This window comes from Cavia porcellus, unplaced genomic scaffold (genome assembly GCF_034190915.1).
Source record: "Cavia porcellus strain 051 isolate PalLab524CR breed Dunkin Hartley unplaced genomic scaffold, mCavPor4.1 scaffold_9, whole genome shotgun sequence".
NCBI lineage: Eukaryota > Metazoa > Chordata > Mammalia > Rodentia > Caviidae > Cavia > Cavia porcellus.
The window spans coordinates 34,986,608-35,011,882 of record NW_026947492.1 but is presented as its reverse complement, the minus strand read 5'-3'; the positions used below and the strand labels follow the sequence as shown (position 1 = coordinate 35,011,882).

At 34.2% G+C, this 25,275-nt stretch overlaps 1 protein-coding gene across 3 annotated transcripts in view; it reads right to left on the bottom strand.

Annotated features, from left to right (window-relative positions):
* Positions 1-8,529: 8,529 nt before the first annotated feature.
* Positions 8,530-25,275, bottom strand: part of Pgr (progesterone receptor) — a 71,475-nt gene continuing 54,729 nt past the window's right edge. For all 3 annotated transcript variants that reach the window (XM_063256190.1, XM_063256189.1, XM_063256188.1), the window contains one exon: positions 8,530-24,047. In XM_063256190.1, coding sequence (XP_063112260.1) covers positions 23,892-24,047 — 156 coding nt within the window. In that variant the 3' untranslated portion in view covers positions 8,530-23,891. The remainder of the gene's footprint in view (positions 24,048-25,275) is intronic.

Sequence of the window (25,275 nt, the reverse complement as noted above, 5' to 3'; positions counted from 1 at the left end):
TAAAAAGTAATTTTTCTCTCTGTGAGTTTATTGCTTGTGTACAGGCATGATATTGATTTTTGAATGTTATGATTTTGTATCCAGCTACACTGCTGAATTTGGTTATTGAATCTAGAAACTTTTTGGTGGAGTTTTTGGGATCTTCTGTGTAGAGTATCTTGTCATCTGAAAATAATGATAATTTAACCTCTTCCTTTCCTATCCTTATTCCTTTCATTTATTTCTCTTGTCTAATTGCCCTGGCTAATGTTTCCAGTACTATATTGAATAGGAGTGATGATAGTGAACATCCTTGTCTTGTTCCTGATTGTAGAGTGAAAGTTTTCTTTTGTGTATTTATTATATTAGCTGTTGGTTTATCATAAATGGCTTTTATCAAATTGAGATAAAGACCATCTGTTTCAATTTTCTGTAAGATTTTTATCATGAATTGGTCTTTGTCAGATTCTTTTTCTGCATCACATGAGATGATCATATTATTTTTATCTTTGATTCTGTTAATATGATATATTGCATTTATTGATTTCCTATTTTGAACCATTCTTGCATACTTGGGATGAATTCTACTTGGTCAGTGTATAATCTTGGTGAATTTTGTTTGCCAATATCTTATTGAGAATTTTGCATCTATGTTCTTTGGGGGAGATTGGCCTGTAGTTTTCTTTTATGGCAGGGCCCTTCTCTAGTTTTGGAATCAGGGTAGTAATTGCTTCCAGGAGTGATTTTTGGAAGTATTGTTTCCCTTTCAATTGTAGCTTTAGTTCTCTAAATTTCCTGTAGAATTCAGCAGTAAATCTTTCAGGATCTGGGATTTTCTTTGTTGGTAGTATGTTAATTACTTTTCTCTCACTGCTGAGACAAAATACCTGACACCCAGAGTTAAGGAAGGAAAAGTTTATTTAGCTCACAATTTGTAGAGGTTTCAATCCATAATCAGCTGACTCCAAGTCAGCATGGCATGGCACAGGGCAGCAGTTCAAGGTGGCAGAAGACAGCAAAAGCAGCAAGAACAAAAGGAATGGGGGAGCAAGCCTCTTTTCCTCCCATATATTGTAAGCAGGCTACCACCTCCTAGGAATGGTGTAGCACTTACATTTCCCTGCCCTCCTCTTGTGTTGGGGTCTGTACCTAGATCCCCAACCACTCAAATGGTGCCTGGCAAAGACCCAAAGGAATGAGACAAGCAGCATGATCTTTAGGGCTCCAGGAGGACTAAAATCCTCTGCAGAGTTCATAACTCTTCTAGCTGGCCAACTGACCTTGAGTAGTCCATATTTAATCAGAACAAGCAAGGAGTGGAGGGGAAAATGCAGGAAACCTGAGCAGGATCTTGGGAGGGGCTCAAGGACCCCTCAGAGTAACAGATAATGCTAATGAAGGAAAACTATCCAGACCGTCTCCAGGTGGCCTCAGGTGTGGCCTATGTTGCCCCATGTAGTGTCTCCTCATTCTCAGTCCAGCCATACCTGGGCCACGCCACAGCCCTGTGCATGTATTCAGCTTCAATGGCTCCAACTGTCTTGCACAGTTTGAAGGTGTTTACAAAGCAAGGACCCTGACTCCCTACTGAGTTGCTTAGTTAAACTTCTAAATTGCTCAAGTTGACACAATGTACCAACCATTACACTAAGTTTTAAATTACGTTTTCAATTTCATTGTCTAATATCAGGTTATTTAGAATTTTTATATCTTCTCAGTTTAGTTCTGGCTATTTGATTGTGTCTAGGATTTTGTCCACTTCTGTTTTTTTCGTCTTATTGGAGTACAGATTGTCAAAGTAGGTATTGATGATACGGATTTCTGTAGGCTCTGTTGTGATTTTACCCTTCATTCCTATTTGGTTGAATCTGTGTTTTTTCTTTCCTCTTTTTGATGAGGTTGGCTAATGGTTACTCAATTTTATGTATTCTTTCAAAGAACCAACTTTTTAATTCTTGATTCTTTGTATTATTTTCTCAGTCTCTGCCTCTTTAATTTCTGCCCTTATCTTTATAATTTCCTCCCTTGTATAAACTTTGGGTTTGATTTGTTCTTTTTCTAGACGCTTGAGTTTCCACATTAGGTTATTTATTTGAGCTCACTCTGTTTTCCTGATGTCATAGATGATTGCTATAAATTTCCCTCATAAGTCTATTTTCATTGTGTCCTATAAGTTCTGGTATGTGGTGTCTGCATTGTCATTTAATTGTAGATGCTGCTTAATTTTGTCTTGAATTTCCCATTAGTCCTTCAAAGTGTACTGTTTAATAGTTTTTGTGATTTCTTTTGCAATTGATTTCCAGTTTCACTGTGCTGTGGTCAAATACTGTGCATAGGTGAATTTAGTTTCTCTACATTTTCTTAAGCATATTCTATGGGTATTATGTGGTCTGTTTTGATGAATGTCCCATGTGTAGCTGAAAAGTATGTATATTCTGATGCTTCATGGAAAAGTATTCTTTTTTTTTTTTTAATCGGTACCAGGGATCGAACTCATGACCACCTGCTTGCAAGGCAGGTGCTTATGCCACTGAGCTAAATCCCCAGCCCCAATGGAAGAACATTCTTTTTTTTTTTTTTTTTTTTTTTTTTGTCTTTTTCGTTTTTATCGGTACCAGGGATCAAACTCACGACTGCCTGCTTACAAGGCAGGCGCTTATGCCGCTGAGCTAAATCCCCAGCCCCCCAATGGAAGAACATTCTGTAGACATCTGTCAAATTCATTTGTTCTTAGGCTTGGTTTAATTCCAATATTTGTTGATATTTTTTTTGTCTAGTTGATCTATTTGTGAGAGTAGGATATTAAGTTCTCTGACTACAACTGTGTTAGAGTTTTTCATGTCAGTTAACATTTGTTTTACGTAGTTAAGTGCACCAGATATTTGGTGCATTTATATTTATGATTGTTATCTCTCCTTCTTGGAATTTTCCTTTAGTAATTATGTAGTGACCTTGTCTCTGGCTCACTTTTGGCTCAAAGTGTATATTGTCTGCAGAGAGAATACCTACCTCAGCTTTTTCTGGGCTCCTAGAGCATGGAATATTGTTTTCCATCCTTTGACTTTTAGAGTAAGATTTTATTTTGGGGTTAAATGTACTTCTTGAATGCAGAATACTGTTGGATCTTGTTTCTTGATCCCTTTTGCAAATCTGGTTTTAATGGGTGAATTGATGGGCTGTGACTCTGATGGGCTCTCCTTTGTAGATGGTTTGTTTCTTTTGTTTAGCTGTTTTTAATATTTTATTTTTGTGCTGGATTTTTGAAATCTTGATTATTACATGCTTTGATGTAGATTTATTTGGTCATCAATATTTACAGTTCTATATGCTTCATTAATTTGTATGTTAAATTCTTTATCCATATTTGGGAAGTTTTCTGCATCTTTTCTGTGAAGAGGTTTTTAATGACTTCTGCATTGTCTCCAGCCTTCTCACCAATTCTAAACAATCTTATGTTGTTCTTTGCTCCTTGTAGCTATTGGCTTTTCACGGTCTCTTGCTATTTTTAAAATATCTTTTTCTTGTTCACTAGTTATAATCCTGTCTTCTAGATCTGATATTCTATCAGTGCTTTCCTTCAATCTGTTGTGTGTAATTTCAATGACATTTTAATCTCCTGAATTTCTGTTTGGATCTGTTTTATTGATCCCATTTCATTTTTATGGTCAGCAATCAAAGTTTCCATTACTTTTCTGAGCTCCTCTAATTTTCTCTGTATCTGTGTCTGCTTTAATATCATTAATTTTGATCATTTCTTTTTGCACCTTAGAGATTCTTTTTTTCTTTTATTTTGCTCCTTGGAAAATCAAGAAGCAAACCAATCAAAAAACAACTAAAGCAAAATGACAGCAACAACAGTAACAATTAAAAAAACAAAATAGCTATATAGATTTTCAAAACAAGATGATCAGAATTTAACAATGATTGTTATATTGCATATTGTTATTTTCAAAATTATTACTAAGGTTACCAGATACAGGAATAAAACAAAACAGTAAAGTGCAATAACACATTAGATTTCAAATACAAGAGATAGGGAAATTCCCCACATTTGCTATAATGCATATTGTTATCCTCCAAGTAGATGTTCAGACTACCATCTTTAAGCCTTTAATTAAACAATACAAGCATTAAGTTTGTTTGTTTACTTCAGTTGCTATCATCTCAGCTTGACTTCCTCTGAATTAGCCTATTACTTATGGTGGGGGAAGGGAGATGTTGCTTGTTTTGTTTCCCAGCTCATGAACCAGCTGGTTCTTGGGAAGGTGTGGTTTGGCTCAGTCCTCTTCTGGTTCCCTATAGCAGCTGCCCCTGGCTGGCAGGAAGGCGTGGTTTGCCTTCTTGAGATTAATTTTTCGATAATCTCTTCTATCTGATTTTACTTCTGCTGCTGTTTCAGAAAATTTCAGTGGTTGGCTTCCAATTTCCTCTATCTCTTTGTGCTTTGAATTTGTCCATTTGGGGTTGCATTTGCTTCTCTGTCTTGTCATTTTTAATTTTCTATTTTTTTTCTGTGTTGATGCTTGTAGATTTCTTATGTTAGATAAGACTTATCCCTGGTATCAAGGTTTCCCTGGGAAATCTATGTTCCTCAGAGTGTCTTCTAGATGTAGGTGTTTTTTGGCTTCTATGTCTATTCCATGAGCCTACCTTCTTAATATATTAAGAGTGTGAGGTTGCCATTTGTTTGACTCAGGGTTCATTCCTTTGGTACTGGACTATGGTGATGGTTATGATCCCTTACAATCACAATGTTATCGTACAAGGAAGAAAAATTGATTATAATGGGTTTGACATGTTAAAGTAGTACAGTCAATATCATTAGACTCACCCACAGCCTGGTTACTTACAAACTGTGGTAAATGTTAGCCTGATACCTTCAACCATAGGAGCAAGTCCTACAGTTACACAATATAATCCAGGAACTTGTATGAAACGATTTTCCACTTAGAGTGATTTTACCTTGTTGTGTATTGGGTGGAGGGCAGTTTAAGGATAGAGGATACAATGGAGAGAAGAGTAGGTACAGGACTGGAAGGTGGATTATCTTTCAAGTTTTACATAGGATACAAGAGGGAAAGGTTGAAAGAGAAAGCCTAGGATTATTTATATGTCTCTTAATGAGAAGAGATGATGTTTACTCATAAAATGAAGCAAGGTAGTTGACAAAAGGGAGAAAGGGAACAAGTAGAAGTAAACTAAACCAAAGGTTAGCGATCTAAGTCACGAATGAAAGAGAAAAGAAGGTGAAAAAACCCACCAGAGAACAAAAATAACCACACACACACACACACACACACACACACAACACATACAAAAAGAAGAAACAAACATATAGAAAGAAAAGTGAAGCAAGACAAAATAGAACGGGGGGGGGGGGGAGGGGAAGAGTGAGAACGGGGCTACCCAATCCTTTCTGCTGTGTGTTTTTGTACCCAAGTGCTAAGCTGGTTCACCTAATTTACCAACTGTTTGCTCATAATTGTTACTGTTGCTTCAGACTTTCCCAGGCTTCTAGTCCCAGCTTCCCATAGCAAGCGCCCCAGTTGGGGTCCTTTTGTGTCACCTGCTATCTCTCCAGTCTGCCTGAGCCCACCCCATGGAGGGAAAAGTCACCTGTGGACTCTCCAGCCAGAAAAAGTCTTCTAGATAGAGCAAAGGGTCTTATAAGCCCTCTGGGGTGCTCTGGATGAAGGGAGGGGTCACCTGTTGATCCCCACTTTTGCTATTTTGATTTGCCTTTTGTTCTAGGAAAATGGATGGAACTTGGGGCCATCTGTTAAGTGAAGTAAGCCAGAAAGCTAAATATCATGTTTTCTCTTGTATGAGAAACTAAGAATGTAAATAAATGCATAAAATAAAGAGAGATGACAGAAACTGGAAGGTAGACTCTTAGAGATGGTGAAAGGGTGGGAAAGGCCGAGGAGGACAGGAGGACAAAGGGTCCTCCTGAAAAAGATCAAGATATTATATGCATGTAACAATTTCCCCAATATGAACAAACCTTACCACTCCTAAAGCAAGAACTCCAGCATGTGAAGGCTACCAAGAATACTTCCAAGAGCTGGAGTTATAATTCAAAGAAAAAGATGTTGCTTAAATTTGCATATAACTAATATGAGTATCACTAAGGTAACTGCCATTTGTAGCTCCCTGCTTTCCTCTCTTCCTGTCCCCCAACACTGAAATTTAGCACCCATGAGGAACAAGTGGATAAGAAGGTTGGTGATATATCATGTGCCCCAATCTTTTTCAGCCAATGAAAGTCCTCATTTTTTAAGAAAATAGAGGGTTTTATTTTAATGACTGTTTGATCAGCTACTTGAATTATAACTTGGATCTTGTTTTGTTTTGCTCTGATGCCAGTCACTGTTAGAAGACAACACAGTTTCATTCTGCTTTCAGACCTACTAAACCATGCTTTGAAACATTTCCAAACAAAATGCGTATCAGAGAAATCCTTTTTCTATTCATTTTCTATTTGAAATCACTCCACTGAGTTTTGTAGAAAGTAGTGTTAAGAAACAAAAGATGTTTCAGAATTGGTAAATTCTTTATTAAACTTTATTCTTACTTTTCTGTTTATTTTGTATTCTAGCTCCAAAAAGGAAGAAAGTAGAAGCTCACATGACATTTACTGGTTAATAAGTTAAAGACCATAATTAGTGAAACATAAATGTCAACTTTTATCCATCCTTTTCATTGAGAAATGGTTAAAAATACATGGTGCTCAAAAATATTCATCTGTAGATTTATGAAAAATTCATTTTTTCATAAATGCATATTTTAATGGATAAAATATTTGAATTGCCTTACAGTAAAACAATGTAGTAGCAAATTTGCTACTTTTTAAATGTTTTATTATTTTTGAGACAGAGCTTTGCTATGCAGCTTAGGCTGGTTTTGAACCTTGAGTTCACACTGTAGCCCAAGTTGGCCTCAAATTTATGATAATCCTCCCAACTCAGCCTCTCAAGAGCTGGGATTACAGGCATGCATCACCTTGCCTGGCAAATTCATACTTTAACATGTAATCCATAAACTGAAAATTTATTTATATCTGGAACTGCACCAGATCAGTAAATAACATTTTGAGGTCAACCTTGTGAAATAATAAGGAACATACATACACTGGTTTCTGCCCCAGTTCCTAACATAAAACTCCTAAAATCCTTTGAATTTCCTAGGCAATAAGGATTCTAGAAATATCCTTTGTTCTGGTATTTGGTCTTTGACTCAGGTTTCTAACACAGAACTCCAAAATCCTTTGGAAATTTTTGGGTGATAAGAGCATCATTTGTTCTAATGAGGGAACTTTTGGTGGCTTCTGGATGAAGGCTGAAGACCAAATTATGATTAGAAGCTTACAACTTGTTTTTCAGCCCAACTCCCAATCACCAGGGAGAGGAGATGAACTGAAAATTAAGTTAATAATCAGACCAGGTCTATATAATAAAATTTCTGAAGGCCAAGTTTCAAGAGCTTCTGGGTTGGTAAACGAATCTACCTGTTGGAAAAGTAGCATAACCCAACTCAGTAGGGACAAAGACTCTTGACATTTGAGGCTCTTTTGAACCTTACTCTTGGTGTAAGTTCATCTGACTTTTCATTTATAACCTTTATCATATCCTTTATTATATAATAAGCTGGTAAGCAAAAGTATTGGCAAGAGTTGCTCTAGTATTGTATAAGGAGGTTGTGGAAACCCAAACTAAACAGGCAACAGTGGTGTGTAATCTGAAGATTCATCACTTGAGAATGGCACCTGAAGTGAGGCAGACTTGTGGGACTGAACTTTTAACCTGTGGGATCTTTATTAATTTTAGGTAGACAATAACAGAATTAAATGGAATTTTAGGACACCCGATTTGGTATTTGCAGTGAATTGGAGATCTGCATTATTCAGGAACCCCTGCCCTGATCGGGTATCAGATGAGGCATATTGAGAGTGGTATCAGTACAGAGGAAAACTAGGTTGTTTTTCTTCATAACTTAAAACTGGCACACGGTTCCTAATCTTATACTTAATTCCTCTATAATGTTGGATAAGTCACAGGTTTCCTTGAGTTTCAGGCTGTTTGTAAAGTAATGGGAAGGGGACCATTTATTTCTTAGCCTGGCGTTCACTGCTCCCTCTCTGAGAAGTTTATGAGAGCAATGGAAAGTATACGTATATTCAGACACTGAAGTTATGCTAGACTGATGGGAGTACAGGTGCCTCAACACCAGTCTGTGGGCCTCAGACAAAGAATCCATGAGCTGAATGAGTTTCAGAGGCTTCTGCAGCTCTAACATCCTGTGATTCCGACCACATTTTTATTTTAAATCAGAGTAAGCACTTCCCTGAGAGACCAAATGTACACACATGTATGTATACAACACACACACAAGGAGTAACGCACAACATTTATAAGTGATGTGGTATTTCAAGTACAATACATATCTGGGTATGGATATCAATTTAGATACTGAATTGTGACTTTTGGGTATGGTGAAAATAATATATTTGCTATATGGAAATGAGAAAAATAAATCAGAGGTAGCAATGAATTTTAACAGGAGTGTGTGGAATAAGAGTTTTATTACAATATTTATGAAATTTTATATCCTCTAGCAGTACAGGTTCTTCTCATGCTGGCCATAAATTCCATGTAGAAAAACTATACTGATTCAGAGAACAGATTAGAACATAATGAGTTTCAAATGAAGACAAGAGAACCTTACCAATTTGAGATACATATTTTGAAAATGATTTTCAAGTAATTACTTTTTTACATTTTCAAATAAATACAGAGCCATATCAATTTGAAATACATATTCTGAACATGAATTTGAAGTAAGTTTTTACAGTTTCACACAAATAGAGAAGTTTATCAACTTGAAATACATATTTTAAACATAGTTTTTAATAATTTTGTATATTTAGCATGCATACTGTTAAAATATTCAGGTGAAATTATTTCACATTTTTGATTTAGTAAATAAGATAAACTGCCATATTTCTGTTTGAATAGTTTATCCTTAGGGTAGTGTGAAGCTATTTATTTATTATTTTAAGCAGTTAAAAGTAGGATTTTCTGAATATAACTGAGAAGAATTAAAGTACAAGTTATTATTTTGAATTTAATGTCACATTCAATTTTAAGAAAGTATAGTAAATATGTGATTTGTTTTTTCAGAACCAGTGTTTTAATAAAAGAAGTGGGTAGAGACAAAACTGAAAGAAAGAAGTAAAGAAAAATTTTTGCAGATCACACAAAATTGCTTTCTGAATAGTTAAAATTTACTGCAAAAGCTAGGACAAAGATGCATTAGGTTTGAAAGTGTTAGGAATTACCAATAGTTTAAGATTTGCTAGTGTTACATACTGTTACTATCTGATTTTATAATGAAATGGATAAAATTAGTGAAATTATACCTTGAATCACTTCAGATTGTTGCATGATGTGTAGTAAATAGAAAAAAAACTACATGTCACTAGCATTTTCCAATAACCAAATGGAGTCATTCATGTACAAGTTACATAATGTTAAACAAACACAACCAGTAAGAATTTATAGGAAAGAAAATAAAAATCTGTTACATTACATTGAACCCTACTGTCCAGATTTCAGTGTAAGGAAAAGGCATAAAGAGTCTACAATGAAGTAAAATTTTAAAATGTATATAATTATGTACATAATATATATAATACTTATAAATTCAGACAGGTTAGTTAATTTTCATTAGAAATGTCAGTTCATGACTTATAACTCATCTTTTAAAAATTGAAGCTCTCAAACTCTTTTCCTTGTATTTTGACCTGCATGGTAATTTTTGTTCTTTTTTTTTTTTTTTTTTTTTGTCTTTTTCCTTTTTTATCGGTACCGGGAATCGAATTCATGACTGCCTGCTTGCAAGGCAGGCGCTTATGCCACTGAGCTAAATCCTCAGCCCCCACTTTTGTTCTTTTATGTAATGGAGAGTTGGCTACATCATTATCTCTAGCTTGTATGAATGCTGGCAGATATTTACTCTTTAATGTCCAAATAATGTCCAAAAAAAGACTTCATTCTACAGAATTTATGGAAACGTGTTAAATAGTTCTACATGGAGCATGTAATTTAATTCAGTGCACAACGTTTTTAAACATATAAAATGATGTTAACTATGAATGTAAGTTCAGTGTTTGCATTCTTGAAATATTTTGTAGCTACATAGCAATAGTAAAATAAACCATCAGGTGAGAATCTGATGAACTCAGCCAGTTTAGTCAGCTACTCCAGGTGATTTAGGAGCAACAATAATCTTTTTCCCGACCCTGGATCATCTCTATTTAGGCCAACGTCCTCACTAACAATATTGGGGATGTGGCTCAGTGGCAGAGCACTTGCCTAGAATATGCAAGGCCCTTGGTTTGGTCCCCAGCACTGAAAAACAAAACAAAACAAAACAAAACAAAACAAAACAAAACAAAACAAAACAAAACATAACAAAACAAACACAACTGTTCTGAAGGCACTCTATCAACTGACCTATCAATAGAGAAGACTGCTTATGTATATATACATTAACTATATAACCTTTTCCTTTTCATAAAACTTACTACAGGCCTCTTACTAGACACAAGCATATTTCTCTACTTGGTAGGTGAAAAACAAAATGTCATAGTGGTGTGCAAACAGTGAGCTTTTCCAAGAAACATCATCTTTTCTAAAAGAAAGCTCTTCAGTGGTCTCCCATTACAGAGCACAGGTCTATACCAAACAGCAACCTCTCAAACTCTGCAGGAGTGTGATGGGTTGAAAGGTCCTCAGAGGACTTGGAATTCTATTCTTGGGTGAGTTCCAACAAAATGTCCTTCATGTGCCCTGGAAACCCTTGAAATTTTTAAGTATAGTTTTTTCAGAATATTAGTAAGCTTAGTGTATCTTGGTTAAGATTATATTTGGTACTCAAGATTAATTTATTAATTCTATATACTTATGGTGTACAATATTATGTTGTAAATATTAATGATTTTTAGCTTGCATTTACTAATTAGGGAAAAAAATGTTTGTACAAGATGTTCTAATCCATGACCCTTAGGTGATGTACTGATGTTTGTTTCACTCAGATATTCATTTGGGTGCTATTAACAGGAATCTAAAATTAGTGCATAGGCTATCTCTAGTAGGTGATCGAAGGTATGTATATATATTCCGGTTTACTAGTTACCTCCGTTCTTACCTAGATTGTCAAATAGGTTATTATTGCCTTTTATCTTAAGGAAATTATTAATGACAATTAACCTTTCTTAAATTCATAAAACACACAGGAAAAACTGGAAAACTGATCAAGCAAGGGTTATTATTGACCTATTATAAATAAGAATTGATATTAACACAGGCAAAATAAGTAGAAGGAATGGAATCCTATTAAAGAAAACACAGACACACACCCTGTACTTCATTAAATATAAATACTTAGGTCAAAGTGAGGTCTCCCCCATCTCATTTTGAGATAACAAAGAAAGGATTTTACACACTTGTGTATGACTTCCACTTGACTAACAGCATTTAAGATAATATTCACGGTATTTTTTGATCAATCAGTGCATTGCTTTTTAATGTGTGTGTGTGTGTGTGTGTGGAGGGGGGGGCTAGATTTCTAAAAGTGAAATTCAGTTAGTCCAATTTGCCCATGTAGAAATTATTTCAGAAACAGGAATTGATAAAAAATTGTGGCTTCGAAGATCGATGATTTTATTGAATAAAACCTGATTTTTGTCACTTTTAACAGCCCATAATTAATCTCCTTTGTTGAAATGAATTTACATTGATAAGTAATTTTGATGCTATTGAATTTCTCATGACCTAAGGTATTAAAATTAACTTTTCTAAATTATGTAAAGTACAAATTAAATATTGTTTGTACTCAATTATTAATCTATTCAAGAAAAAGGCACTTAGGTTAGACAAGACAATGTTTGTCATGTTAGTTACTGCTCTGTATTTATACCAACTTGATCTTCATAACAATCCTATGATAGAGGAATTGTTATTTTACAAATGGGACATCTAAGGCTGAGAGATGAATTCAGTTACAAGGTCACACATACTTAGCAAGTGAAGCCTGGAATCTGTGATAGTTTGGTTCTAGCATGGTGCCCTTCAGCACTGTGTTATATTGTTCTTCTTCTACTGTATCATAATCACGGGCAACTGATACTTAGGCATGAGAACAGTATGTGTTTTCAAAGAGTACTTCAGTTGTTTAGGCATGATGAATTCCAAGCTGCTCACAACTGATCATGGATCTCTGCAGTCTAGTAGTTTGTTTCACTTAGATGGGATTTGCCTTCATCTGACCAAGTAAATATAACCTCCTGCCATTTAAATAAAACACTGCCTTTAAAAAGCAGGTATTTAGAGTTAGGTTTTTATGCATCAGAGCTGTACAGTGTAACTTAGTGTGGTGACTCCATATTGTCAATACAGTGACAACAGGGAGTAAAGGAATAAAGCCCACATTTACATTCATAGACATACTTTCTCCTTATTCATCACTTAACTATAAATTAGAAAAACACCACCCATGATTAAGATATTTACAAAAACATATTGTTTTATAGTTTAAGTATCAAATCTCTCAATATTACTTAAGTTATTTAAACATCAATGTGGGTCATGTTTAATTTAAAAACTAAAAACAGTACTAACCAGGAATCAATATAGTATATTTTTATGTTGTGAGAATATTTTCACAGCCAAGTGATTAAATAAAACCTTCTAGTTTCTCCAATTTACTCCAAATCCAGTTGATTTTAAAGAAATAAGCATGTTTACGTTTTAAACAATTGGAAAAATCTGGCATTTGATCACTTGGAACTTAGAATAAGAAATCTGTTCTACTCTTTGTCTCTTTGTGTTCAGAGACCTAATTCTAGGCACTTATTAAAAAGGCATATTTGGAAATTTCCAGTACTGTACTAAATGATAGCCCTATAAATAGCCTGAACTACTGTTATTTGCAATTAAGTTACATTCTTTCTCTTTAATGTTAAGTGTACTAAATCTTATGGTATACTCTATATGTACAAATTAAAATGTTGCTTTTAATTTAAAGTAAGTAGGACAGAATAATGCACTATTGATTTGTATGTAATTATATAGTAGAGAAGTTTGAGCTGCTGTAATTCATTAGTAAAGAGAAATATAATAGTTAAATCTTTATCATATTCATATGTTATTTTGTGTTTGCATGTGTGCATGGTACTGAGGTTGAACCCAGGGTCTTCTTGTAGAACTACATCCCCAGCCCTGTTTTCATTTTTAAAAACTTTGTTTAGGGTCTTGCCAAGTGGGCTAAGTTGCCCAGGCTGGGGTAGAACTTGCCATCCTTCCTCTCGCCTCAGCCTCCCACAGCATTGGGATTAGAGAACTATGCCATCACACCTGGATCCTATTACTGCTTTTAGTAAGTTATTTGAAGATGATTCATTTCAAACTGCCAGCCAATTTAATGTAGGATACCTGTTAGCCTGAGCAGAATGACTCAGTCTTTTTGTGTGAATCAAAAAATATTTCCTCTGAAATCCACTTTTAATTTAAAAACAGAGATAGCATTTTTCACATTAGATTGAGAGTAAGTCCTCCATGATGATGTTAGGTTCCCTCTGTCACCTAATTAGTACTTATCTGCACTTGTCACTCAGTCATTTTCAGGGAATCAGTGCTGGTTTACACAATGCTAGTCTGCATCTTAGCAAAACCTTTCAATTTCCAACATACTTTCAAATGAGAGCTGGGGATGTAAAATTATACAATATGGTATACAGGGCTAAATATCTTTCAAAGTTTAAGTATTATAAATGTACTTAGTGATCCACTGTTTACTCAAAAACAGTAGTAGAAAAGAAAACCAAAAAAGGGCATGGGTCGTGAGAAGAAATGACAGTTCCCTGCATCTCCTGCCAGCAATAACATTAGTTTTACTAACAAGTAAGATTGGATTTCTTTGAATACTTAACCAACTTCAGCAAAAAATCTGAAAATCTACATTTAAATCAGTCAAATTGTTTTAAGGGGAGTATAAATCCTAGCATGAAAATAAGTACATGATGGTAGTGTTAGGTTTCTGTGATCACCCAGTTTTTTGTTTTGTATTTGTCAGCAGCCTATGCAGAAAAATTGTTAGGTGTTTGTAGATGAAGGGATAGTTCCATCTTCAAGACAGAAAACCTCATATGAATTTTCAAAGTGCATCAAAGTATATGCTTATTGAAATACAATAACCTTTGCAACAGTCTTTGGCACTTGACTTTTCAGGTAATTGGAAGGGAAGCTTGTTGCTGAGGGGAATTTGAGATGTTACACCAGAAATGCGTAGTCAGTATTCAGCTTCTGACTTCCTCCACTGGTCTCTGAGAATCGTAGCAAGGCACATTTGGAGAGCAGGGCTTTCTAAGAGAAAAATAGTTTTCTAAATCCCAAAATATCCTCAGAAGGTGGCCTGAGTCAGAGAGAGCTATCAGGAATACACGCAAGAATTCAGTCTCCAAATGACAGGAGCAGGAAGTAAGATGTTACTGTGCAAAGGAAGGGAGAGGTAGGTTAAGGAGGTCGGAGTCCACTTTGGGACTAAATTTGGAAAGGGGTGAGATGCACAGTAGACCCTTCAGACCAACAGGGGAGTTCAAGAATTCCGACTCCTGTCTGGGGCTGTAAAATACACATCTCTGAGAAGCCTAGATTCAGCCCAGTGCTAGCTGGGTACAGGGTTAGTGGGAACCATGGTCCTCCCCAAAGAACAAGATGACCCCGCAACAAAAGCTAGAATAGAAGCCAGATGGGAAAACAGATCATCTAAAAGGTATCTGTTGCATCAGCAAGGAATGGAAACTATCAAGTGAGAAAAGGCACAGTACCCTGCAGTAGTGGAGCAGGAAGAACAGGTAAATTTACGAGCTATAGCCTGAGATGAGATGACAGCACTGAGTTCATAACTAGGCAGGGGGACCGCTAAGGATTATGCAAATGAAGGGAGAGTCCTATCCTCCTGACACAAAACCTCGCATGAGTTTGAAAAGCTTTTTTTGAATACATCCTCCCTTCCCATCATTACTGCTTCTATAGAGTATAGTAAAAGTCTTCCTTTGCTAGCTGGCTAATGGGAGTAAAAAGGAAAACTGACCCTTGTTAAAAATGGATGAATTAACAAGACGTAAGGCTCCAACATCTTATACTCATAGGCTATTTTTAGTTGTCAGGTTAGCTTCCCAATCTATCATTCACCAGTTCTCCCTTATTAGCGCCTCATGATGTTTAGAGAGATTATGAAGTCCAGATCTTATGGTGAATATTAGGAGCTGTGGTTTATTTTGCCTATTCTATTTTGTAATTCTATTGAACGGTGACATCTGAAGGCTTTATACAAAAGACACTTACTTTACTTCACAACAGTATTACTGTTTCTCTTTCTTTTCCATTTGCTGGACCTGGAGCTGTTATCTTACTTTTGGGCACAGACCCGGATTATGAGGTTGGAGCGACACGCAAGGGTGGCGATTTTGGTGAGTGACTAGTTGTTTCGAAAGATATGATGCTCCAACTCAGTGAAGCCACACTTTGTTAGTATTTATTGTCTTTCTTGAAAATTTGCAATTTCAACACAGAAGCAGAATAATTAGACATCTGGTCTTGTGTTTGGCAATTCATATGGTGTATTTCTTCTACTTTCATAATTCTGTCAATGCGTCTAAGTTATCTTATGAAATATTCTGGAAAATTAGGAGGTCATGATCACCTCTAGCTCTTAATGCTTTTATGGTCATTATTTTCACCAAAACACTACAACTTCCTTAAAATTGTGCAGTGCCTCTGGATTACCTATTAGGAGAGTTTTGAATATATTTATATAAATTGTACTGCTTTGTTCACAGCCAAATCAAGTCCACATTCCTTAATATGGAATTCAAAGTCAGTGGTATGTGGACCTTGGTTTCTTCTTTAGTCTCATCATCAGCCCGCCCCCCACTTGCTGCCATGACCATATGAGTATTCTTTTTTGTGTATGTGCTGTCAACTAGTTTGAATACTCTTTCTCTTTTCCTGCCTCTAGCATCTGCGAACCCTGTCTGCTCAGATAATGCTTCAGTAACTTTCAGATTATGTATTAGATCTGCCTTTCTGCAGAACGCCTTTGGCCAACCTTAACTTTAAGCTGGGAACTATTGTTTGGTCCTCTAATAGTTCCCTAAGACTCCCTAGCGCTCATGATACAATGTAGCTATTTGTTTATGTTTTTATTTCTTCTTCAACTATAAGCTAAGGAAAGAGGAAATTCTAAAATGTTCACTAGTTATCCTAGTTATCTCCAAAATTTGAAGGGTGACTGACACACAATACAGGAAATAGTATGTAGGTGGTTGCTAAAAAAATACTGTTTTTCAACTTAACTCCTCAACCCCCCAAAAACCTCACTCTGTTTTGTTTTTGTGCTGTAGGGTATATTTTCTTTTAACTAAGAATTGGCTATGATATGCTGATATAAAATGTTTATACAGAGAGGCCAGGAATATAGTTCAGTTGCACAAGCTCCTGCATGGCAAGTGCGAGGTTGTGAGTTCAAATGCCAGTTTCGAAAAAAAAAATCATGAAGTTTGTATTTTTAGTGTTGCACATGGTGCTGTGATCCTACTTTCAAAGTCAAAAAGGACAAGCAGTGCTAGTCTTTTTCTTTTTAAAAATGAAGATAATATCAAGATGCCATTAGTTGAAAAAATAGATTATGCATTAATTATATTTTTCTGAACCATACAGCCCCAAATTACAATATTTCTGGTAGGAAGCATAAAGAAGAAAGCTTTTTAGATAGTAAATGATAATTTTTCTACCATTTAGCATCTTGATATCATGGATAATAAGGTTTTGTATGATCCTTTTATGATCATTGCTCAATAATCAAGGAAAAAATCTTATTTACTATTTAAGACAGCTCTTCATTTAAATCTTGAAAGTCGTATCTACTCCGCCAAAAACAGAACTTTTGTTTCATCTGTTTTATTCTGATTATCAATGAAAAAGCATTTTTTGAATTTTTTAAATAAAAATTTTGATATTTCTTGTGACTGTGAACATTTTACAAAATTAAAATACATAGAATACTAAAGTCAAAACAATTTGTTAAAGTGAGTTAAATGCTTCCATATGAAAATTCCTTCCTATCTTTAGTCATGTGAAATACTGGGCTTACCATGTGAAGTAAATTCAGGCCAGTGTGTTTAACCTAAAGAGTGTAAGACACACTGCATCTCTGCTCTGACGAAAAACATGATACATTGGTATTAATACTCCTACACTCTTCTGGTCTTTCTTACGAGTTTTAAAGTCCTTAAAGAATAAAATATTATATAAAATACTGACTTCAAATCTCTGCTTAAGAGCCCAATTTAGGAAAGCTATGGTAGAAGTCTATTATTTTGCTATTATTGAAAAAAAATAAAATTTTGAGGCTACCAAATTAAAGCTGCATTAAAAAAATACCAAATCAGTGTGGACATAATTGTTTCATACTATGCAGTTCTATTGGTATGTCTTAAATAGTAAGACATGAAATGAAAGCAACTTGATCTTTATGGGAACACAGTTTGATGCATAATTTAAAATTAAGCTTTTCTGGGTGAGAATGGTAAAATTCTTAAAATAACTGTTGTCTAAAATAGTTAATAACAAAAATAATACAGAAGTAAACATCACAGCCTAAGAAATTTAAGCTTTGTGTATAATTGACAAAAGAAAAACATGTTTAAGTGGGTTTCATTTAGGATAATTTGTGTTTGGTAACTTGGATACATCTGGAGTTGATATTCTAAGAGCAATTTCAAAAGATAGTAAAAATTAAGCTCTATTGTATGTCCTGAAAACTGTTTACAATGCTATTTAAATATTTTATTCATATCTATCTAAATATGGTCAGTGACACTAATGTCACATTGCAGAGTTAATAAGACTGTACATTTTCTTTAAAGTAAATAAGGATAGTATGCTTCTTAGCTGTCCAATTCATATTTCTCTGAAAGTGCTTTGTCAGTTAATGCTTTCAGCCAGCTTAAAAGTAAGGCTTTCGCCATTTCTCATGAGTGGTATGAAAGCAAACAAACCTGTGTTTAACAATAAGGTCAGCATGACACAAAGCAACAAGAGCCAGTAAACTGAAAATGAGCTTGACATTCTGGGACTAATCCAGCAGTCCTGCAAGAGTCTTCCAAACTCCGCAGCTGCACAGGGCTTGGACAAGCCTGGGCGCAGCCTCCAGGCATGTGCCTAGAGCTCTGCCTTGGAATGAGGTCAACTCCTAGGAGGGAACGGATCCCTTCATGTTTTCCTTCTCTTAGCAGTAACCCAGCAGTTGCAGCCATAAACGTGCTATCTCACTTATCACCAATGTTCCTCAAATTCTTAAATCTTCTCCAGTTCTATGGAGGATAAATTATTAAAGGAAACTATTCTCGGCTTATCATTTTTAATTTTTAAAGACACACTGATTCAGGACTCTGGAGGTATAATTTTTATTAGTCCAGCTAACTGGTGGTTTGTGAAGCTATTTCTTGAGTTCGAATAGGGTGTAACACAATTTGAACTCAGTTATTTAGCCCAGTGCAACTTGGATTTATATTATAGCATATTAACGAATGCAGGTTGAATTGCATTCAGTAATATGAAATCAATAGTTAGTTTTACTTCCTTTAAACAATTTTGAATTTCAGGACCAGAGAGTACAGAATAATGTTAATAAAATAGATGGCAGATGCTAGGTACAAAGAGAATTTCCTTTTTCACAACCTTGATAGGGGTAATTGTGAAACCAGAACCACAATTCATGACTTAGTCTAGTGGTTGTAAACAGTTTAGGACTTGGCAAACTTCTTTAGACTAGATGGCTGTGCATTTCTTTTAAATTTAAATGATGTGGAAGTGCTCCAGATCCCCTGCTACTTAGAAGACATACTTGGGGAAAACTCTTTCCTTGAGTTATTCTCTTGTCCATTTTGCTTTATCAGCACTGGCACAGTGAGTAACTGAATACAAAATTAGATGAAGATCTCTTTTATCATAACCCTCTCCAGGAGAGGAATATTATTTTTGGTTGATAAATTCGTGATTTTTAACCCCATTGTTGAATTTTGTATAGTTACTGCCCTAGTAAAAATAATTTGAGCACTATTTTTATAGCATGTAGTTCATAGATTTCTGGAAGGGTGTGTTCTAGTCAAACTATGCATATTTTAAAGAGAACTAAAAAATGTCAATGTCAATATAATTATTCTTATATATTTATAATAAAAGTATAATAGGCTCATCAGATTTCTGAGAAAACAGACCCCAAACTCAAATGACTATCTTTTCAAGAAAAGAAATTAACTGAATATATCCAGCCCTAATTCCAAATCAAATCAGCCAAATATATAATCACACTGTGGTAGAAGTAAAGAAAGTGGATTCTTTGGATTTCTAGTTTCACTATAGAATACAGATGATTAGTTTGATAAAATCATAGCCAGAACCATGCGTTAATGAAAAGACAAACATGACAATTACTGTTTCTGAACACCTATATACTTGCTTTGTTTCCATTTCTATTTATCACAAAACAGATGGAAAGGTTTAATGAGAGAGACTGTGTAACTTACACTCATCCAGCCAGAGTGTGGCAGGAAAAGAAGGCCCGGTTCCAGGTCAGTCTGTCTATGAGGCCATCATTACATTCATCAGTAGCTGTGACTAATCTGAGAGTTACAGGTCCACCTGCAATGCCTATATGGTGCAGTGGAAAACATATTATCTGTCATATTTGCATATCACCTCTGGAGTGATACATTAATGTTAAAAGTGAAAATATAATACCATAGAATTAATCTAAGTAAAAAGAGCCACATCTTTCAACATTAAAAAGTCGTATTAAACTGTAAAAAACAAAACAAAACAGAAAACAGAGGTGTAATTGCTTCTGACTCAAATGGCTTTTCAATTTTTTTAAGAAAACTTTTCACTTACTCAACAATCTATTTCAGCACTCTTCAAGTATTCTTGATACGTAACTTGTCTTCTTATGGTTAAATTTTGCTTTAGAGCTACCAAAAAGAACATGGCCTACATAAAGGAAGATAAAGGTTGTGTGACTATGTAGTAATAGAGATATTAGTAGTAGGAATTTGTATAGTAACAGATTTAGAGGCTAGATATCTTCCATTTGGTAATGTTACATAATTTTTGGAACTTAATTTTTCCTTATCTAATCTTAGCCTTAAGTATTAAATCCTATTGTTTAGATATTTACATTGTGGACCAACATCAAAATAAAGAATATCGAACATTCTTTTGAAGCTGTCAAACAATGGTTAAACCCAACCCTGTGCCCCATATATTGTATTCTCTGATAATTAAGTAAATTTAGAGAAATTTAAAGTAATTTTGGAAATTAAACAGTGATGATAAAGGATTTATACAATCAAATTATTGTTTTCATTCAAAGTAGTGAGAATCAGATAATGAAATGATCACATATCAACTGTTCCCTGGGTTTAATACCTGAGTTTAAAAGGACAACACAGGTTTTGGTTTTGATTTTTAGACACACTCAACATTCTTGTAATTATGTCAAACACTTTCATAGAAGTAAATTCCCCTTAATTATCGTGTATGGGATATATCAAAAATACTATTAAGAGATCATTTTAAGGAAAAATAATGAACTGCTTTTTCAATAAACAAATGTCCATATTGATTTAGTGCATATAAATTACTGGCCCCTGACTACATTTAGAAGTTATTTAATATCAATTTTAAAGTAATGTCTTTATGCTACATTTGTCTTACTAAAATTCTATGTAAATAATATATTATACCTATTAAATCTCATGAATGAAAGTTTATATACTCAACAAATACTTGATTGCTCACTATTTGTCAGACACTTGTGATTTATACTTTCTACTGGACTGTAATTTTTTTGAGTTACAGAACTTCATCAGCTCCAAATTTTCAAGAAGCTTATTAGTGTATTTTGTATTTTAATAGCAGGTATTCAATAGATATTTGAAAGAAATTACAAATGAGGAAAACTTTATATTGATGCTTTCAGTACAAAACAATTCAATGCTACTTAAATATAAGAAACAATTGTATTTGTGGAATTTTTAGTAGGGAAGGAAGTAGTATTCTGCACAGGCAGTTTTAAAACATACAATAAGAAACAAAAGTATTGTCCTCAGTACATAAAAATGTACTCATACATTTTAGTCAGTAAAGAGTGAGATCTCACAAAGTAGGAGAAAGTGAAAAATTTTAAAGTGTTCAAGAAAAACGAAGATGAAGATAAGATCATGAGAAAGGAGACAGAAAAAAGTTGTAAGTCATGAGTACAAATAATGTCAGCAATGAAACCAAAGAATGACAGAGACCATGGTGACAAAAAACACAGAATATATCCTTCAACTTTCTGTCAACAAAACAGTATTGTCCCATCTCAAAGAGATGATCAGATTTGCAGAACAGTGAGAAGTTTACAAATACACGATTTTTTAGGTCAGAAGTTTACAAAATGGAAGGTGAACCTAGAAGAAAGTAAAACACCTTGAAGACTTGAAGACTACAGAAATGTTATTTGACTAGGTCTTGAAAGTTGATAAATGCATGGGATTCATGGTATCAACAGAGAATTCTGGAAGAGAAGTTAATGTTAGAAGATTGTCATGGTTGGAACATAATATGAGTATATCAAGTTGACTGGCTGAAATATGATTGCTAAGGATGAAGTCCAGGTAACTTTTTAAGGTAATAGTATTTTTTAAAAACCCACTTGGAAATTCCAGTATGCAGCTATGAGTGATAGGTGACTGAAAACCAGTGAATATTTCTCAGTGATAGTATGATATAATTAGATACTTTTCTGGAAGATAATTGCAGCCTGAAGAGTGAAGAGAGAAATATATGGTATGAAGACTGAAGAACCAAATACCACAGAACAGCATGCTGTATTCCATATATGTTATAGAAAAAGACATTTACATGGAGATTGTGAGAGAGCGACCATTTCTATTCTAATGTTGAGAGTACTTGAAATGTGTGCATTAACCTTTCCTTGAATGTTATAACCATAAAGTTAGGTTACGTATCAGATTTGACAATAGATCTAATCAACCCAAGCCAAGGGTATTGGTTAGAGCTTATTTTAGTTTCTATTTTAAAATCTCCAATGAGAATCCATTATTTATAGATAGCCCATAGCCATCTCAATTTTTAAACTGAAGAATGTATGTTAAAATTATGTTGATAATTATGCCAATTTTTCATCATATGAAACCACTTTACCTTGTTTTAAGGGTCATATATTTATTAAGAATATTTTTGTGTTATTCTCCTTTGGTAAGCCTCAAATATTTATCAGTTAAAAGAAGTGAGTAATTAAAATGCATTAAGAAATTAGAAACTGCTTAATAGACTTTCTACACTATTTTATTATTAATGATTAATAGTGCAATTTTTTGTAAGATAGCATTGTGTAGAAGAAACAGAAAAAGTTGAGGATATTAGGTTTTCTGAGTTGTTAAACATTGTACAAACATATGTATGTCTAAAATGGATATTTATGAAAGAACTCTAATTTATTTGATTGAAATTCATTAGTGGTATAAATTTGGTGCCTATATGTTTTTTTCCTTTTGTTTTAAAAGGGATTTCCAATGATACATTTCAGAAAAGAATGCTTATCCCTTCCAAAGGCATATTTTCAGTTAAAACAACAATGTAAACTGTGTTTTCTAGTTGCTGTAATTGGTTGTATCATTTTAAGCCAGTATCTGGTATTTCCTAAAATCTCTCTGCTATTTGGGTCCGACGCACTCAAAAAATTTCAACCTGAGATTTGTCTATTTCCTGAAGCATCTCTCTTACATTTTGGATCAGAGACACAAAACAATTCACCTGAGATTTATCTACTATGCTTCATTGAAAGAGCATCCTCCTCCACACTGTTTGAGCAGTGGAGAAAAAAAATGATAACCCCCCTCACCCTGGCTTTTGTTAGATTTGAGAAAATGATAATAAGAAGCTCTGGCCAAAAGAAGCATTTGACAAGAAAGATAATATTACACCACCTTTAAAGGCAAGGAAATTGAGAACAGCTTAGGCTAATTTTCCACATGCCAATGATGGAGAGGAGGTCCTAGAATTTTCTGATTTTTATTTCTATTTGAAATAATTTATTTTAGGATAACCCTTCACAAAGAAGTTTAGAAAGAAAAACCTGCAAAATTCCCACTACTGTGGTCTTAATGATGCAGTTGCATATTAACTTTCTTTATAGATCAATCTGTGTTTCCAATTTGGGAAACAGTCAGGATAAGACCTGTTTTCCCTATCATTTCAGTGGTTTCAAAGTCTGGACCTATATATTTTGTGTTAAAAAATTCTGAAAATTTGGCTAAGGTTATGAATTTTCACAGAAATATTTAATTGTTGCCTTCCATTTTAAAGGTTCATTTGGAGAATTATAGAAATAAAGGGAAATTATCTAGAAATAACACATATAGCTTTTTACTATTACAGTTCTTTTTTCTCCAAAGTAGATTCGTTAGATGCAAAGTTAAAAATCCTCATCTAAAGTGGCATGAAATAATAAGGATAAGACAGAGCTTACTTCAAGTTTTAGCATTCTTTTTCATTCTTGTAAACTCAAATAAAATGTAAGTACACAAAAACACTTTAAACATTCTACTTATGTTTTACAAGAGAAAATCAGACTCACAATTTTTCACATAAATTTACACTGCATGATATGTTATAAAGGTAAGGCTTTCAGAAGAATTTTATAAAAACTAGAAACCTCATAATCCTAACCACCACAAAAATACATACCACAAAATTTAGTCTTTTGAAAGAAAAATATGACATTCATTTTTTATGAAAGAGAAGAGGTTTCACCATCCCTGCCAAAATCTTGGGTAACTGGGCAGCAATAACTTCAGACATCATTTCTGGAAATTCCACAGCCAGTGCCCGGGACTGAATAAATGTATTCAAGCAGTACAGATGAAGCTGTTTGACGAGCTTTAGGTTTAACAAATAGAAAAGAAACATGTAAGAAAAATAATAAATCCACAGGCTATTCAAACACAACTTATTTTCTAACATTAGAAACACTTGTCAAGATGTTTTATTCTTACCAAAATGAAAATAATTCCCACTACTCTCTAAAATAAATGCAAAATAATTTACTCTGATAATATAAGATTTAAAGAAATAAATGTAGTCCATGTTCCCACAAGATAAGTGAAGTGAATATTCTGTTGTATTTTTGTTTTGTGTATGTACACAGGCATTTACAAGTATATATGCAACATTATACACACAGCATTTCAATATGCAATTATTTCATAAATTCTACCTGGGTTTTCCACATACTATTTTGGTTCTGTCTCAACAATTCAACATAATTTATTGTATTATAATTTTTATTTTATTAAATTAAGTATACAATTTAAAAAGTCAAACTGTACTGTAAGATTTGTATTATAAGCAGCAGCAGCAGCAGCAGCAGCAACAACAAAATCTAGCAGTTTCCAGAATGTCTTTCTATTCTAATTCCACCTGCCCAGATAGAATTTTTGGCCTGTGTATTTAACACATTGCTATTTCTACTAAATTCTTTCTTCTAATTTTGACATTATTGATTAAAGATTGGAAAATGAGGATTGGAAAATAGGATTTAGCTCCTTTTTTAAAGCACACAGGTCATTCCTCAATGAATTTCTCTCCTTCCATTCTCCACATAGTTACGTTTTAAATTTTTTCATGGATCAATATCCAGCATTTGTATTATAAAGATTTGTATTGTTTCCTTCTGGATTAAAATTTTTCCTATAGGGGCTGGGGATTTAGTTCAGTGGTATAAGCACCTGCCTTGCAAGCAGGCGGTCGTGAGTTTCGATCCCTGGTACCGATAAAAACGAAAAAGACAAAAAAATATTTTTTTTCCTATATAACTTGTTTTTATTCTGCAAGAGATAGTCACTTGTGCTCATTTGTTTGTTTTCTACATATTTGTCACAAGTCTCCGCCAAATTTCCTGACAGAATTGTAAGATAGCATCTCAGAACAGATATGCACACTGAACACCTCCTAGTTCCATTTTTCCCCTGAGGCAGGTGGTCTAGAATATTCTGTTTCAAACAAAATTAGTTATTGTTCTGTGCAGTTACTGTGTTTGGGACATTACTTTTTTTTTTCACTTACTGTGTTTGTACTTGCTTGATGGTTTTGCTGAATATATGTATTA